General features: G+C 41.7%; 1 protein-coding gene across 1 annotated transcript in view; it reads left to right on the top strand.

Moving 5' to 3' along the window:
* Positions 1–16152, top strand: part of traf4a (tnf receptor-associated factor 4a) — a 34275-nt gene that overhangs the window by 9680 nt on the left and 8443 nt on the right. The window contains exon 2 of the mRNA XM_046389517.1: positions 15608–15659. Coding sequence (XP_046245473.1) covers positions 15608–15659 — 52 coding nt within the window. The remainder of the gene's footprint in view (positions 1–15607; positions 15660–16152) is intronic.

Genomic DNA, 16152 nt, shown 5'->3' with positions numbered 1-16152 from the left:
CATACATGTCCTCTTGCCTGTTCCCACTGCAGCACCACAGACTTTGAGTTGAGCCCCTGCAAGAGTTTATAATGAAGGTTTGTAGCGTGGGGGTGTTACACAGAAGACCATTTCAGTGCTCAGCCTGTCTTCATCTGCTCTGTCTTGTGCTAACTGAATGCACCCCCTCACCCCCTCTGTTTGTGTTGCGCACAGGTCAGTGAAGCGAGTGGAAGGCCGACAGACCCAGTGTGCGTGTGCATACAGCAATACACACATGTTCAGACTCCCACAGAAATTATTCCAGCAGGATGCTTTTTTTGTTTTTCTGATTTGCGTCAAATGTTTGTGCACGGGGTGTTAAATGAACTGAAGAAAGCAGAGTCAGACACCAATAAGCCCACATCAAAGCCCATTAGCTAATTAGTTTAAAATTAACTGGCATCTATTTTTATATTTGATTAACTTGCTTTTATTTGTCTTATCTGATAGTTAATTGTATGTTTTTTTAGTTTTTTCAGACAAAAACAAGCTGTATGAAGAATAGCTTGAGCTGTAACTTGTTTTCCCACTATTTTCTGCCATTTTTTCATTCCTTCATTTAATTAACAAACAATAATTGTTGGTTGCAGCCGTACCCTCAGTTATCACTGGAAATTTCCCAGTTAGGAAATGAATATAAAAGATCAAGTCAGGAAATGACTGATTCAGCAAGTTGAAACTTGAGTTGATTTCTGTCGAATGTGAGTCAAGCTTGTGTTTGTAACAGAAGCAACATCATGTTGTTATTCATATAGGAAGCTTACACACACTGTTAGGAAACGTCTGCCATCTAGCATAGGGAAAAGTACACGCCAATTTATCATAAACACATTGATGCTGCGGCGTTAGTAGGCTTAATGCGAGATGCCGTTGCGATGCTCTGGCAGAGGTGTTGTCAGGGAGTAGTCTTTATAGTAGCAGGCGGCTGAGTGATCGCTGCAGCGGTTGCTGAGCTGACAGGCAGGCATGTGAGGAATCTGTGTCTGAGGCCTGAAAGAAGAGCAGCTGGGAGAGGAGCAGAGAGCGCGGGGAAGTGGGCGACTCGCTGCCGAGACACCTGCCATCAGTGAAAGGCTCCTCTGTAGGGCTGAACAGGTGTTGGTGGAGCAGTTAAGCCCTCCACTTGAAGCGAACACATTCTGAATTAGAGTCATTTATCCGCAGGGGCCACATCAGTGTTAAGGTCATTGCCCAGTTGCCCCCTCAGCCTTTGCGGCCCTTTTCTTTTTCCCACACAGCCATAAGGGCTTCCTTCCTGCCAAGGCTCTTCCGTCTTCCTCTCATCAGCTGGTCTGTTTACTGTGGTGGTCCTTTAACCAAACAGCTCAATGACTCTGTTGAGTACACTAACTCCCTTGTGTTGTGTCTCAGACTCTCGCTTGCAGCTCATTTTCAGATATGTCAACACTTTAATGCTCTGAACCTCCGTCTTCCTCTCCCTCCACACAAGCCAACTATTGATCCCATGAAAGGGAGCCGTGCAGGAAGTCTTCTGTCAGGTGCTCGTCCAGATGAATCATTCAGTCAGCTTGTTCAGGATGAAGAAGCACTTGTTTTCCAGGTTTTTTGGCTGGGGATTGGCTGACTGTGGGACACATGACTCAGCAGCTAATGATTATTTTCATTACTAGTTGATCTCCCAACTAGCTCTCAGTTAATCTGTTAATCATTTGATCTATACAATGTCAGGGAATAATCTTAAAAAAGGGCCATCATATTTTCTCAATGTCCCTACTGACACATTTAGATTACTTGGTTACTTGGTTTGTTCATCCAAAACCAAAAGAAAATGACATTAATATCAATGAAGACAAGAAAAACTAGAAAGTATTTTACCTTGAAGATGTGAAGCGAGTAAAATTTACCTTTGATTATTCAACAAACCATAGGCTACATAAACATGTGATCAGCCGCAGCCCATCAGCGACACCTCTTCTTATTTACATAACTTGTTGCAGAACTAAACAACTCTTTTCCTCACACTGCAGAAAAGCACAGCGTGTAATTCAAAAATCAAAAAAATTGCGTTTCAGTGCAGTGTTTTCTCTTTGCTCAAGCGAGTTGTTCTGATGAGGAAGGGATGACATCTCTATTCGTTGCTAATACTTCTTTGTACTTTTCTTCTCCGCTGCTCTTTTATGCGCTGATTGAAAAATCTTGTCATTTATCTCATTGTTGCTCCCAGCAACGGGCAGGTTGAAGAATTCATGCTAGAGGAACAATACAGCTGAGGCGTTTTGAAACAAAGCAGGCGATTTGACGTCAGCACCTCGCCTCGCTGAACAAAGAAATTGCATCCACAAAGCAGAGAAGTGGACAACTGCAGGAGGGGCAGCTCTGAGCTGGCTCACAGTCATCCGCGGGAGGACACGTACGGGCCGAGGGCGGGTCTCTGTATTGTTTTGGACTTTATCTACATGTCCTCTTCACAGATTCAGACTGATAAGAGCAAACGGGAGCCAGAGCAGATGAGATTATAGTGGCGGATAATAGAAGCAGTCATTGTTTATTTTTTGTGAATTAGTGCATGTGTATGTGTGTGCGTCCTCAGTGTCTGCCAACTGCACCCACATACACACACCCACACACACACACACACCTAAAAAGCCCTCACCTTCCCTCCCAGTTACCATGGACACAAAAGCACAGGACCTAAAATTGTCACTGCCAGTGATGTGCACACCTCAGACTGACAAATCAGGAAAAGGAGCTTTGCGGCTCTCAGTTCAATGGAAATGTAAATTAGCCGGAAGCAGAAATTCACATTATATAACTGTTTTCTTTTTGGATATCTGGGAGGAAAGTGAGGCCGCAGTTTGACTACTTTTTGAAAGTAAGCAGCATGGAGGAAGAAAGTTAAGATGAGACTGAGGAGTGCGAAAAGTTTGCAGTTTTCCTGCTTGACAGGAGCACGAGTGACTCATGAAACGTCAGACTCACGGCTGTGTTTCCCGCACTCGGCTGTGCGATAACAGTGAATCAGAGCGAGGCAGGTCACAGACTTTGACAAGAGAAAATCCAAATCATTATCCTATCTCTGTTCTGCACCGTCGTTAGTTTGTTGTGACCTCTGACGCTGTCTGGCAGACAAGTGATGCAGAAACTAATGTGCTTATCAGGTTCACGACATTTAAATCAAACAATCAATGAGTCTGACTTAATGTGTCAACACATAAAAATAGAAAAAAATTATATACTCTAATGATTCTGCAGAATAGGACTCCTCCTCCTCTAGCTAATTAATGGGAGTGTCACAGAGGACATTGCACCTTTTTTTCCGAAGGTGTTCTTGTGGGATTGGACTGAAATAACTCCCTCCCACAACAAAGCTGATAATGGTTTACCCACACCTGCTATCTTGCACACAAACAGCAGGTCAGCTCAAGAGGTGTGTGTGTGTGTGTGTGTGTGGAGTACTTATCTATGAAGGTCAGAAAAGAAAAGGCAGCTGGTTCATGACTGCAGAGCTGTTCAGATTATGTTCAATACACGCAACAAGCATCATGATATGCTGACTAGGAGTACTACTGAAGATTTGTACTCTCAGAGTTTACAAGTTGCAGCTGTAGCATAAAATCACACATAAAGTGCATGATGTAACACAACTGAGGGATGAAACTTTAGGATCTAACAAGAAAGATTTCCTTTAAACAGACTGAAATGGGTACATTGTCGACATGGTTGCAGATTTCATTTCCTTTTCTGGTGCTCAGGGTGAACAGGTGCAGGTTAATTAAAAGATCTGTTATCCGTGAGATGTCACTGGTCGGAGAGATAATCTGCGCTGCCCACCTGCTGCTGCAGTGGAGGCGAGACCGAAGTGAGGTGAGATAATCTGCACACTAGTCAGTCTCCTCCTGGATGTGATATAAGAAGTTGTCGTGGTCTGTTTTGTCTAGTTGCAGATAGCTTGTTGTTTTCCCTCTCAGCTTGTTTACAGCTCACTTTTGCGCTGCTTATTTTCAAGGAGCGTCAGTCATTCAGCGATAAAAAATAGTTTTAATTGAAGGGTGATGAGAGCTGTGTTTATCTGAGGCTCTTTACCCCTTAGTCGCACAGTAGATTTGCGTGCATTAAAAACATCTGTCTTCTTTGACTTACCGTTGGCCCTGGCATTGAGAGAACACGCTCATAAACGAGGGAGCAGAAGCACTCTCCTTACGAATTGCAATAAAATATGATTCATGATGAGGGCATCCAAAGCAACAGCTTATCTTTCCCTCTTCTGGGCTCATATGTGTATAGGTGCTGCTAAATCTTGAAACTTTAGCTCTCAGTGGCCCCTGATTGATGCCTTGTAATTTCTCTTTAAACAGTCACTGTCCCTCCTGCCTTCTGGGCTGGGTGAGGTAGATCTTGGTGGTTTTGAAACTCATAAAACAAGCCCCACAGAGAGCAAAAGGAGGTCGTTATGCTGGAATAATGAGCTGTTAGGGCTAACTAACAACCCATTGGCATATTCCCCTACGTTTTGCCTCAGGAGTTAAGACTGCCTTGACAAGAAATAATTGTTGCATGTGGTCAGAATCAGGTTTTTTTTTTTTTTTTTTGCCAAGTGTGTGTACAATACAAAGAAATTCGGCTATGTGAAAAAATAGGAATATATTTATATAAAGCACCTATGACAAACAACATAAACTCATAGCTCTGAGCAAATCAAATGTTCTTTAAGCTGTAAACAATGCAAACAGAGCAAATACATAAATACTGAATGAGTATTCATAGAGCAGGTGATTAATTTGCGCTGAAATTCACATCCCTTAATTTAGGCTTGTGAATGATCCTGCTATGGGATGACCTCGTACAAGGCGTCTTAATTGGTTAAAGGAGCAAGAAAACTCTGCATGGAAAATCTTTTTTGAATTTTGATGTCTCTTAAACACAAAGGCCTTGTGGGATTTTGTCTCAGGATTTTTAAAAACATCTTTAGAAATACTATGAGGCAGGATAGTAGAAAAACTCCATTAAAGCTTGATGTCATATTGCAAGATGGCACCTGGATGAACGGCAACTTTCCTGGCCTTTAAATCTTGTGTGAATCTCCTGTTTACTTAAAGGACGGTTCATCTGCTGCTACTCAGTGAAAGGCTGTTAATAGTGAAATACTTTTTGATGCAGAATATGCTTATCTCTGGATTTACAGAGCATTACCCGCCTAAGCTCCCTGTGAACCATCTGTCAGATATTCCAGCCATCAACAATATGTTAGCTCAGTGAGATGTTTATAAAAAGGATGTAAAATACTTGAAACTTAAAGGAACAGTTTGACATTTCTTGCCGGGATAAGGCTGATATGGCTTCCTTATCTGTCCGCTAAATCAGAAGCTAATGTTATAGCCAGCAGCTGGAAACAGGTTTTTCTGCACATTAAACAAAGAACATATAATGTGTTAATTAGGGAGCTTCAGAAGTGTTGGTAGCTCTGTTGGGCAGAGCCAGGCCAGGCTGTTTCTACCTGTTTCTGCTCTTTATGTCAGCTGATTAAGCTGCAAGGTTTCTGGCTGTAGCTTCATATTTAACAGACATACATGACAGTGGTATCAATTTTTTAGTCTTACTATAAGCAAGAAAAGGGAATAAGCATAGGTTAATAAAATGAAAATCACTGGCCAAGAATTGCGTAAATTCAGAACTAAGGATAACAGAAATTTCCTCAAACTATACCCCTGTACATTTTCAAGGTTTTGTTCCCTGGATGACACAGCTCATTATTGCAGAATTCACATAATGACTGAAAATGCATAACATCCATTTTGTCTTATTTTGATAGACAGCTTGTACAATGGCCCGAAGCGCATTGCTGCTTCCACACTTAATCTGTATTAGTGCTGCGATTTCATGCTGTGCTTCATGATGATTGTGACTCCAATAGCTGATTCATTAATGCTGTTTGAAAGCGACTGTGTTTAGTACTGGTTTTCCAAAGCCATATGCATACAGTTGGCAGACAGCCCTCCTTTTAATAGGCCAGGCAATGCCTTGGCAATCTCAGAGCCCCTCTGTCCTGTGCAGACATTCCACAGGATTAGTGTGGCAGTGCCACAGCTCCTTGAAGCCAACCATCTTTGCTGCAGATCGCCCTTTTGAGCAGAAGTCTGCCCTCGGCTGAGCTAAAATTAGAACAGCCGATTTAAACAGCTAAAATTCACACATGTCTAGAGAAATTTATAGCATGAAACTGCTCCCGTTTGGGCTAAGCTGGTGAATAACGGTTGATCACTCTTGTTCTGTCGCATCATTTGAATCTTCACAAATGTGTGACAGTGGGTAGTAAAATGGAGAGTGGAGTATTTCACACCTGCTGCAACCTTGACAGCAGCTTTTAGCGCTTTTTCACAGGCCAGTAGGTCTTTCTCACATGTGCGACATGTTAAAGCTCAGGACTTTCATTGATCTCCAGGCACAGTCCTCCACCCACCCCGCCCCTCCACCAACCGCCCTTCAACCAGATCAAACGTAAAGCATATCCTTTCAAGCCCTCCTTTCCTTTAATGTAGGCACTGCAGGCCTTTTTGCGTGTGGGTACGCCTCCATTATGGTGGTCTTGTGTGTGTTTTTTTTTTGTTTTTTTTTTTTAATGTGCTGTGGACTGCGTGGGTGAGGGTGACTGCACTCATGCATGTGTGAGCTCAGCTCCTGGTACAACTGTTGGGATAGACTTCTCTCTGTAACTCTCTCAACCCCCACCCTGCACCCAGATCAGCAGCAGTTAATGAAAGTGGATTGATTTTCCAGTACCTCCTGCGTACAGCATATAATCTGGGGGATGAAATCGACCAGGAAAACAAAAGATCCTACAGCATTCTGTTGCATTTGCAGTTTTATTCATCTGATTGCTTGCCAAGCTCCGTAAAAAGCAATCTGTAGGCTGGTATGTAGGTATGAAATTGCATACAGCCACTGAAATCCACACCATTTCGAGAAGAAATCTGCTGATTTTCATTCCTGCCAAAAAGTTAGATGAGAAGACTGATAGCACTCTTATGATTGCATGGTACTGTAAAGCTCACAGCCAGCAGCCAGTTAGCTAACTTAGCATAAAGTCTGGAAATGGGGAAACAGTTAACTTCTAGTCTCTAAAGCCCACTAATTTGGTAACTAGCTGCTAGCTGTATTTCCCAAAATGATGTACCATTCAGCTTTACTCATAACATCAAATGTGGACATTATGTGAATAAGTTTTTGTCAAGAGTTAGATGAGATGACTGATACCGCTTGTAGACATGAGATTGGTATCAGTCGTCTCATCTAACTCGATGCAAAACGGAAAATAATTGCACTTCCCTAATGTTGACCTGTTCCTCTGAAGTCATTATATCACAGGTGCGAGTAAGAAGGGAATCCTAAACATCTTGAATATGTGAAAGCTGGATTAGCATTTCATGTTATAACCCTCCCCTCTCTGATAAAGACTCTATGTCAAAGCCTGATCACACTGATGGAAGGAGACAGTGTGAGGGGATTATAAATACTTGTGAGCGCTGTCTCCCCCTCCTCGCACACTTAAGGATGGATTATGGCATCTTGCAGGCTTGCGCTCAGCCCGCAGATGGCTGCACCTCCTCCTTCTGATACTCCCTCCATCTATTCAGTTGTCCTTCCTTCCTTCCTTCCTTCCTTCCTCTCCCCCCTCTCCTTCTTTCACTCTGTTTTGTAGCCAGCTTGTCCTCTGGCAGGTGGCTCTTTTCCTTTTCAGCTTGCTATCATGGCAGTGTGTCTACGCTGCACCTCTGGCAGTTTGATGAGTCACTATCTAATTGCTCGTAAATTCAAACTGACTGTTTGATTTGGCCCCAGCAGTTTCTCAGATATTCCTTTATTAAATAAAAACAAAAATAAAACAAAAAAAAAAATTTCTGTACAGGAAACTTAGATCTGCTTTCAGAAAAGAAAGAGCATAAAAACATGAAAGTGTGTAATTATTTCCCTCCCCTCTTACATGCAATAATACAAAAATTATGTTAACAGAATTAGTACATCATTAACTGCAACATATGTTGATCTGAATATCCACGAATGTCCTCTATTAACAGCTTTGGCATAATGTATCTGTTTGTTGTGTCATATTTTAGGTTAGTAGTACAGTTTGCTGGCTGTGGATTTTGAGCTTTTCTTTTTGGTAAAATGGGCAGATGAACAACACAGAAACAGGGTCTTTCAGTGACATGGGTTTCATCTGAAAGCCGTGTATTTGGTTCTGTTCTACGTTCATGCTGAAACAGTAGTCAGTATACACTAGTATTTCACTGTCTGTGCTGTAAGGGTTTGCTTGCAGCCATTTCTGTGCAAAAGCTTTTGCGCTAGTAGCCAAAGGTGTTTTAAAGAGATATTCATCCCGTGCCAAAAGATTATCAGAGATTTTGCCCAGGTATGAAGTAGCAAATGAGCAATCAGCTTCTGTTCCAAATATTGTTATTGTCTCCTCACGAGCTTTTGCCATTCTGAAAAAATTAAGGACCCAAGATTTTGGGTTGTTGTCAGGTTGAAATATAAATAAGCTCCATCAGAGTCCTTAAACAATATATGGTACATAGTTATATTGCTTTTCATCTACTGCAAGTGCTATAGAGCAGGGCTGACATTTAAGAAAAACAAACTGAGAATTTGTTAACCTTTGGAAGCTTTATAGCTGTGTGAACTCGCTCACAGATGGCTTGTGCTCACAAATGTCAGCATGGTGAGGTGAACTGCATGGGTAAATGAATATCATTACATAAGAGAAGATGGCATGAGCAAGGATGGCCTCAGGTGTCCTGGACAGTCAGGATCCACAAACATACAGTGCTTGTGTGAAATGTGAAATTATCTCTGCGTAGGCATATTACAAAAGAGAGGATACAATATCCCACTAGCATCAGAACCTGCTTTCTTTTGTTCCCATTTTGTTTCATTTTAATGTCTTTTTTTCTATCTTGGTCCACATTTGGTCCCAGTGGGTGTGTTACATGGGGTGCTGGAGATGAAGCCAGGGAAAGAGGCCAGACATCCTCCCACACACATAGTACTCTCGTAGTAGTGCCTTTCTTCCACTTGCATCATTTTTTTTTGTACTGCTTTGGCAAAGCAACACAATAAAGATAGTATTTCTCTGGATAAGGAAGCATAAAATAGAGATTTTAAACTGCACTTAAAAGTTAAGCTCTGCTAGATTTATATGAATATGTGTAACCACGGTAGGAAGCAGTTTAATTTTCCGGCTGTCTTTTCAGGGTTGTCTGACACTGAGTCAGATGTAATTTATTTCTGTCTTGCTGACGACCATGACCTGCAGACTGTCAGCCATTGTTACTCTATATGAAACAGCTGCCAGTGGCTGTTAGGGACAGAGGAAATCAGATGGGATGTTACAGGTGTCATATTATGGACAGGCCTCAACAAACAGGTTCCTCAAATCTTTCAAAAAAAAAAAAAACCCTCACTGTCGAAAATACATTGAAGGGAATAATGTCCTGTTTGCAAAGAACAAGAATTGACAGGGCATATAAAGAATTTGTCCCTGTATTCTGTGCTTTTTGGAGAAATTCATGTGATAAATAAAGTCTGCTTTTTACAAAAAATCGCTGAGTTTGTGATGGATCCTTTGTGAAATAATAGATCTGTTAGCTGCCTGTGGGTAAAAGCCTCTGAATTACTGAAATTCTAAATCACAGTGGATGAATATTCATCAGATGGCCTTGTGTTTAGTGAAATATGATCAATGCTTAATGACAAAATGTGCACTTTACAGACTAAGGACAGAGCAGATTGGAACAAAATTAAGTACAGAGGTGACCTTTAATAAATTTATTATAATTACAGGAGAACAGTAAGTTGTAGCAGTCCTACAAATAAGATAATGCTCTTTTCAGTATCTCTTCATACGGATTTAAGTATTCACAGCTTAACTCGGTGAAAGGCTTCTCTGGGTCTTGGAAGGACAATAATAAGCTTCACAAAAAGAAGTCTGTTATCCAGCAAGACTTTATCTCTAACTTGCTTTGTTTACAGGGAAAGATTTTGTGAATCAACAGATGAGACCAGTAGCAACCAGCTAGCAGTAACTGTATACCTGCTAACAGAAGCTACAACAAGTAATGTTAAAGCTTAACCTAATCAGGTTTTAAGACAGAGTATGAATACATTTATTTAAGTTATTTATTTGTGGAGACAGATTTTGGTGGTTTTCTTTATCGATACTGGAAGAGATTAGTTTACCAAGAGGTGTAGCTCAGTGTGTTAGAAGGTGACTTGTTCATACGCATTAGCAATGCCTTCCTGTTATTAGCACCTGAAGAGAATGTCACCACAAATGTCAGGGAGGGCTTATGCACAATATAATCTCTAGCAAACCACAGGTATGGACAGCTTATCTTGTCAGTATTAAATCCCACACAAGAAGCTGTCACAGCATCATTCTGTGTGGCTGTCCCACACAGAAAGCCTGTGAACGAGCAGTCGATCCACCTGTGGGCTGGTGTGTCATCACACTCATGTGAAAGTAGGAGCTGCTCCTCCCTTTTCAGAAAAACAAAAGGGCTGCAGAGAGCTCTGCTCAAAGCCAAATCGGCCGTGGGCGAAGGTATCTCTGTGCTCATGATGTATCAGGTTCCACAGGTGGGAACACCACCCCACCTCAGCTCTGTCACTCAGCATCCTTTTAGTGGCCACTATAGTGTGCTCACCTTAGTGTTAATCCAGCTAGTCATGAGGATGAGTGGAAGAGCTTCTGCAGGCCAAACACTTTCTGCAGCTTTATAGTCGAGGTAATGAGAGCAGATTGTTTCAAGAATGGGCTGTCGGTTGGTTTAAGACATAGCACAGCCTGTAGGGGCTGCTAGAAGGAGTTGTTACACCTTTAAGCTGTGTCCCAGTTCCATATTTAAGTCTAATACAAACTTTTGAGTATCTTTGTGTGTTCATCCTGCAAAATTAACTTTAAGGTATGGTGACATTTCACACACTAAATTAGTTTTACTCTGGAGTGGATATACACTTTTGTCCCAGATTGTTTGAACCAAAATGTTGAGCTGCTCACAGGCAGTTCCTCAGTTTTCACTGGGAAGAAATGAATTTTAATTGTGGGTTGTGGCTAGACAGCTCCGGAGACAACTGAGAAAACATGAAAATAAACTACTAAATCTTTGGAAAAATGCTTTCTTTTTGTGAAGTTTCCACAATTAAAGTACAACAGCGATCCACATAAGTCACACATATTATTAAGGTCTATACAAGACTCTTTATGTACCCTGAACAATTATTTTCTTCAGCATTAATCTTCTCCATTAATCTATTAAGTGCTTGCTCAATAAAACATAAAAGGGAATGAGAAAGTCGTGAAGGCGTTGATAAACTTTCCAGACTATAATCTATAATCTCTGTAATATCTTTAGTCATTATAGTTCACAATAAGAGGCTCAAAAGAAAGAAATCATGATGGCAAACAGTCTTATACATACAAACTCAAAACCAGAGGGATTTGACAGATTACAGGAACTCTGTCTGAGATAAAACAAAGTTCTTGTTTTCTCCCAACTTCCTGAGAAGAGAAGCTGGGAGTTTGATTTCAGCTGTCAGACCAAAAGCCTGCATCAAGGCTACTGGTGGAATTTAAGGTTTTGCTTGTGTGTATAGAAGTTAATCCTGGCTAGAACTTGAAAAGACAAAAAGGGTTTAGAGCGAGTGTGTGCATAAAAGCTGGCAGTGAACTCCAGCAGGAGATATGTTCAGTCAATCCCAATGCTATCTGAGTCAATGAGAAAATACCTCATGTGGCGGAGATATGTTTAAAGTGTTTATGTGCCACAGACTTGTGCTCTCCAAAGGTTTTCATTCAGCTTGTTTAGTGTGTCTGAACAGCCCTGCCTGCTACACTGGCAAACATAAGCGGGTTTGTTTAGTAGTCTCTCTGTTGGTTAATCCAGGGCAGGTCTCAAGGTTACTCTGTGGTCTGTGTCACCAACATGTCCCCACCGTGTGGCCTGCAGGCTGGTTGCTGTCGCTTGTACAACACCCCTCCGCTCTGCACCGGTGAGATTAAACCTGAGGGATTTGTACGTCTCACCGTCTGCCTGTCAGGCGCCGTGCGCAGAGTGACGAAGCATGTTGTGACGGCTGTTCTCGTGGTTCATCCACATGAATGGATAGCTGTCTAATCTGCACCTGAAAAGAAGATTTCAGGCCAGGGAAAAGAAGGGGGGCAATTAAACAGGAGAGGGATACGTTTTTGATGAATTTGAGTGGTGAGACTGCAGGAGAATTGGTGTTTTTTTTTCTGCAAATTTTCTTCTAACAGAATGTGATGTCTTTGTGAATTTGTATGAGCGGACAGAAGGAGGCAATGAAATTTTAATGAGGCAGTTGTATTATACTGTATGCTGTCCAGTCTTAAGCTGCTCCACTGTGGCATCCCAACACAGCACTGAAACACTTGTTTATCAGCACTCGTCCTGAATGTTCGCTGACAAGGGTGTGAACTGTGGTCAGGGATCAGTAGAAGACAAACCTTTGTGTGACATTTGTGTAGGTGGTTGTTTGTTTGTTAGGTGCACTATGATGTAGGCCTACACAAAGGGCAAGTAATCCAAGGCCTATCTTCAGATGCTTGATGTGTCTGGCAAAGGAGCCAAAACCTATTTTAATCACATAAAAGGGCAGTTCCTCACATTTTAGAAGCTGGGACCAAAAGCAAACATTTTGGCTTTTTTTTTGTTTGTTTTTTTGCCTAATTAATGACTTAGATGATTTCTCAATAATCAACATTGTTTTCAGTCTCTCAGCTAATGTATTTGCCTTGAGTCAAATTTGCTATTACAGTGGAAAAGATCAATTCGTGGATCAACAGCAAAATTAATTGGAAACAATTTGATAATCTTTTAATCATTTCAAGAAGCAACGGCCAAGCACAAGTCAAAGAGCCTTTAGCCATGCTAGCAGCTTTGTGAGATTGCACTTTGAGCTAAATGTTAGCTTATTAGCTAACTGTTAGCATGCTAACATGCGCAGAAGGGCAGTGCAAACATGCTGATGTTTAGCACGTTATCTTACATGTTAATCAACTTTGTTGAGCATGTCTCTATGGTAACAGCCAGTTTAACATGATGCTGCTCATATGCTAACTTACTCGTAATGACAGTGCTAAAGTGTGGAGCAGTTAGTGAGCAGATATAAAGTTCATCATTTTCACCATCTTAATATTGTGACTTATCACAGTATTTATCAAAATAATTGCCATATCACTCAGGCCTAATTTGAATCCTTGGGGTACTTTCTGACATTTTGCAGATAAAACAATTAAATGACTTAAAATTTAAACCTAGATTAAATAGTAATTTCTGTACATCTCTATTAGCAATGCTTAGTTATCTTTTTGTCTTGCTTGCTTGTCTCTGATAGGAAGTCCTCAGTAGTCACAGAAATTGTTAGTCGCAGAAGCTGGATGGAATTGAAGTGGAGCTGTGTTACACATCGCCTCCACCTTTCACTGCTAATGTGCTGTCACAAAGCGGCAGCGAGTTCTTCTCACGAGCGACCAAAAGTCGAGCGAGTGGTATTATCAGCAATGGGGCCGAACACATGAATGTGTGGCTGCAGGAGCTTCTCTGCGACCAGGGAAGGAATTATCCTGACAGTCTGTGACTAGGCTCTTTTCGCCTGTCTGCCTCTCTGTGCGTCAGATATGGGGCCCAAGCTGGATGGAGGCCTCTGGCTGTCCCCTTGTCTGGAGCTGAGGGCCTGTCACTTCCCATCTCCTCTTGCAGTGTGGGTTCAGGACAGGCAGTGCTCCCTATATTTTTCCCTCCACTGTGTTAGATGATTCCTTGGTGATGACGCTGAGTACTGTAAATGACTTTACACTACACATGAGATGCTGACTGGGCCCTCCTAGCCTCCAATCGATTGACCCTCTTTTATAGCCCGTTGTGGCTTGTTAATTGTTCTCCAGCTCCCTGCTGGCACAGTGACCCTAATGGAGGAGAATTACTGCTGTCTCGTCATGCATTAACCTCCCTCCCACAGCCCCCTTTCATCACCCTCCCTCCCTCTCAGACCTAACCTCTGCTCCCATCCCCCCCTTCAGCATACACTCCCTGGTTTCATAGCAGCTGGGTAGACGGGGTGAAGTGCACATGTCCTGTCACATGTCCCTGTGCCTCTGGGAGCTACAGTCAGGTGACACTCCAGCCAACCAAATTAAAGTAATAAGGGGCAAACACTTAATGTTTGCACACCATTGTCCCTTAATTAGTTTAAACATGATTTAAGCATGGCTAGGGCTATGAGAGGCCTCTTTGCATTGGAGGTCAGATCAAGCTTCAGGGCATGTGACCTTTGAACAAAACACATTTTTGTGCATCCCTGTTGTTGGTAGTTTCAGTGAAGCCTAAGCTTCATGTGAAGTTAAGGCTGCAGCTAAGGGTTATTTTCATTATCAATGAAAGTGCAGATTATTTTACTGATTCAGCAATAAATCGCAGCTGGAAGCAATGTTGCCCAAACATTTAATTGATAATTGAAAATTGAAAAGTCCAAGCGCTTGAGACAGTTGTGCGGCTGCAAGCTACGACTGCTTTGCAGCTGACCTTCGTGTCTGCTGCCTCCATTATTTACTAGTGTGAATATTTCATGATGACATCAGGGTTGGACCGTTGCGAGAGGGTCGGCCTTAATGAGCAATGGCACTCGCTCATCTGGCCCTAAAACAGGAAAGTAAGGGCTCCTCTGTGGCGCCACAAAAGCTGCGTGGGGGCCTGTAGTAAAACGAGGAAAATAACAAAAACTCTTCTTACTCTTGCAAACCACTAGGTTGTCATTTATTTATTACTTGAGGAACACACTGATTTATTCTCAAGAAAACGGGAGCCTGTTGCAAACTAGCACATGTTATCTAGTCTGCAAAAATTATACGCTAACTTGAAGCTGTGAGAGGGTAAAAGTAGGTGGGAAGTTGATCATCACTTCATGTATTATAATAAACTGATCAGGCTTCAACTTGTATTTTTGTCCTCTGTAGTAATAAAAATCTGTGCAGACGGATCCTCTGAGGGGGAGAAGATGAGAGAGCCGAAGTCAATAAAGGCAGCGGCTCACAGATCTGACTTTATTGTGTAGTGTGTGTTTGTGAGTGTGAGTTTGTACGTCATATCGTGTGATGACTCAGAGAACTTCTCATATTAAGAGCGTTTGAAGAGATGGTAAAGCTGAGGTCAATGCAGCACTGCTCTCACAGCCTGTCAGAGGAGTTCCTTTTAGCTCAGGCTTTTCTCAGTCAGGGTCAGAGGTGGTGATCTCACTGAGCGCTGAATGTGATTTAAAAATGGCTGATTGTCCTTGTTGAGATGCTTGTACACAGTTTTTGTCTGCAGTCAAGGATTCAAGGATTCAAGGATTCAAGGAGCTTTATTGTCATTTCACACACGTAGAACATGAGTGGAACGAAATTAGTTTCCCCGGTCCCAGTATAAGCCCAATTGCCTAACAAAAAATAAATATAAATATACACAATGCTATATAATATAAGAGCAGTGGAAAATAAAGAGAAAAACAGTCTGTCATCTTTCATTTTGAGTGATTCCAATAATAACAAATGTTTTCTGCTGTTCTGTTGCAGTGAGGGCGTGTTCAAGTGTCCAGAGGATCAGCTGCCATTGGACTATGCCAAGGTGCGATTAATACCTCACGCAACATACATTCACTCACTCCTCACCCTGAACTTCATATTATGTAACTTCACAGAGCTGTTAGAACAGTATTTTCCCGTCAAATATGATAGTATTGACTGTATTAATGCGCTTTTCTAAACAGTTACAAAGTGCATAACAGTAAAATAACAGATTAAACAATAAAAACACTAAAGCTATTCTTGACTCAGTGCCCCCTTTGCGAGGGTGCGCGTCATGAATGGCGTCATCAGGTCTATTGTGTCGAGCACAAAAGTTGTTGCAAATGATTCTGGTGTTTGGTCATGTGCTTCTTGTGAATTTCATTTCAAGATGAAAGCATTGGAAGTAGACTGGCTGAACAGGTTCGCCTCTACAGGAACCTTTATGATCCTTTGCTGAGAAACCACAGAGTAATTTTGTCTTTTGTTTCTTTAATTTTTATTTATTTATTTAGTTTTTAAGAGCTCTAACACACATATCAACAGTATTATGT

Source organism: Scatophagus argus, chromosome 5, assembly GCF_020382885.2.
Source record: "Scatophagus argus isolate fScaArg1 chromosome 5, fScaArg1.pri, whole genome shotgun sequence".
In the NCBI taxonomy this organism is placed as follows: Eukaryota; Metazoa; Chordata; class Actinopteri; family Scatophagidae; genus Scatophagus; species Scatophagus argus.
This window is presented reverse-complemented; position numbering and strand designations above follow the sequence as displayed.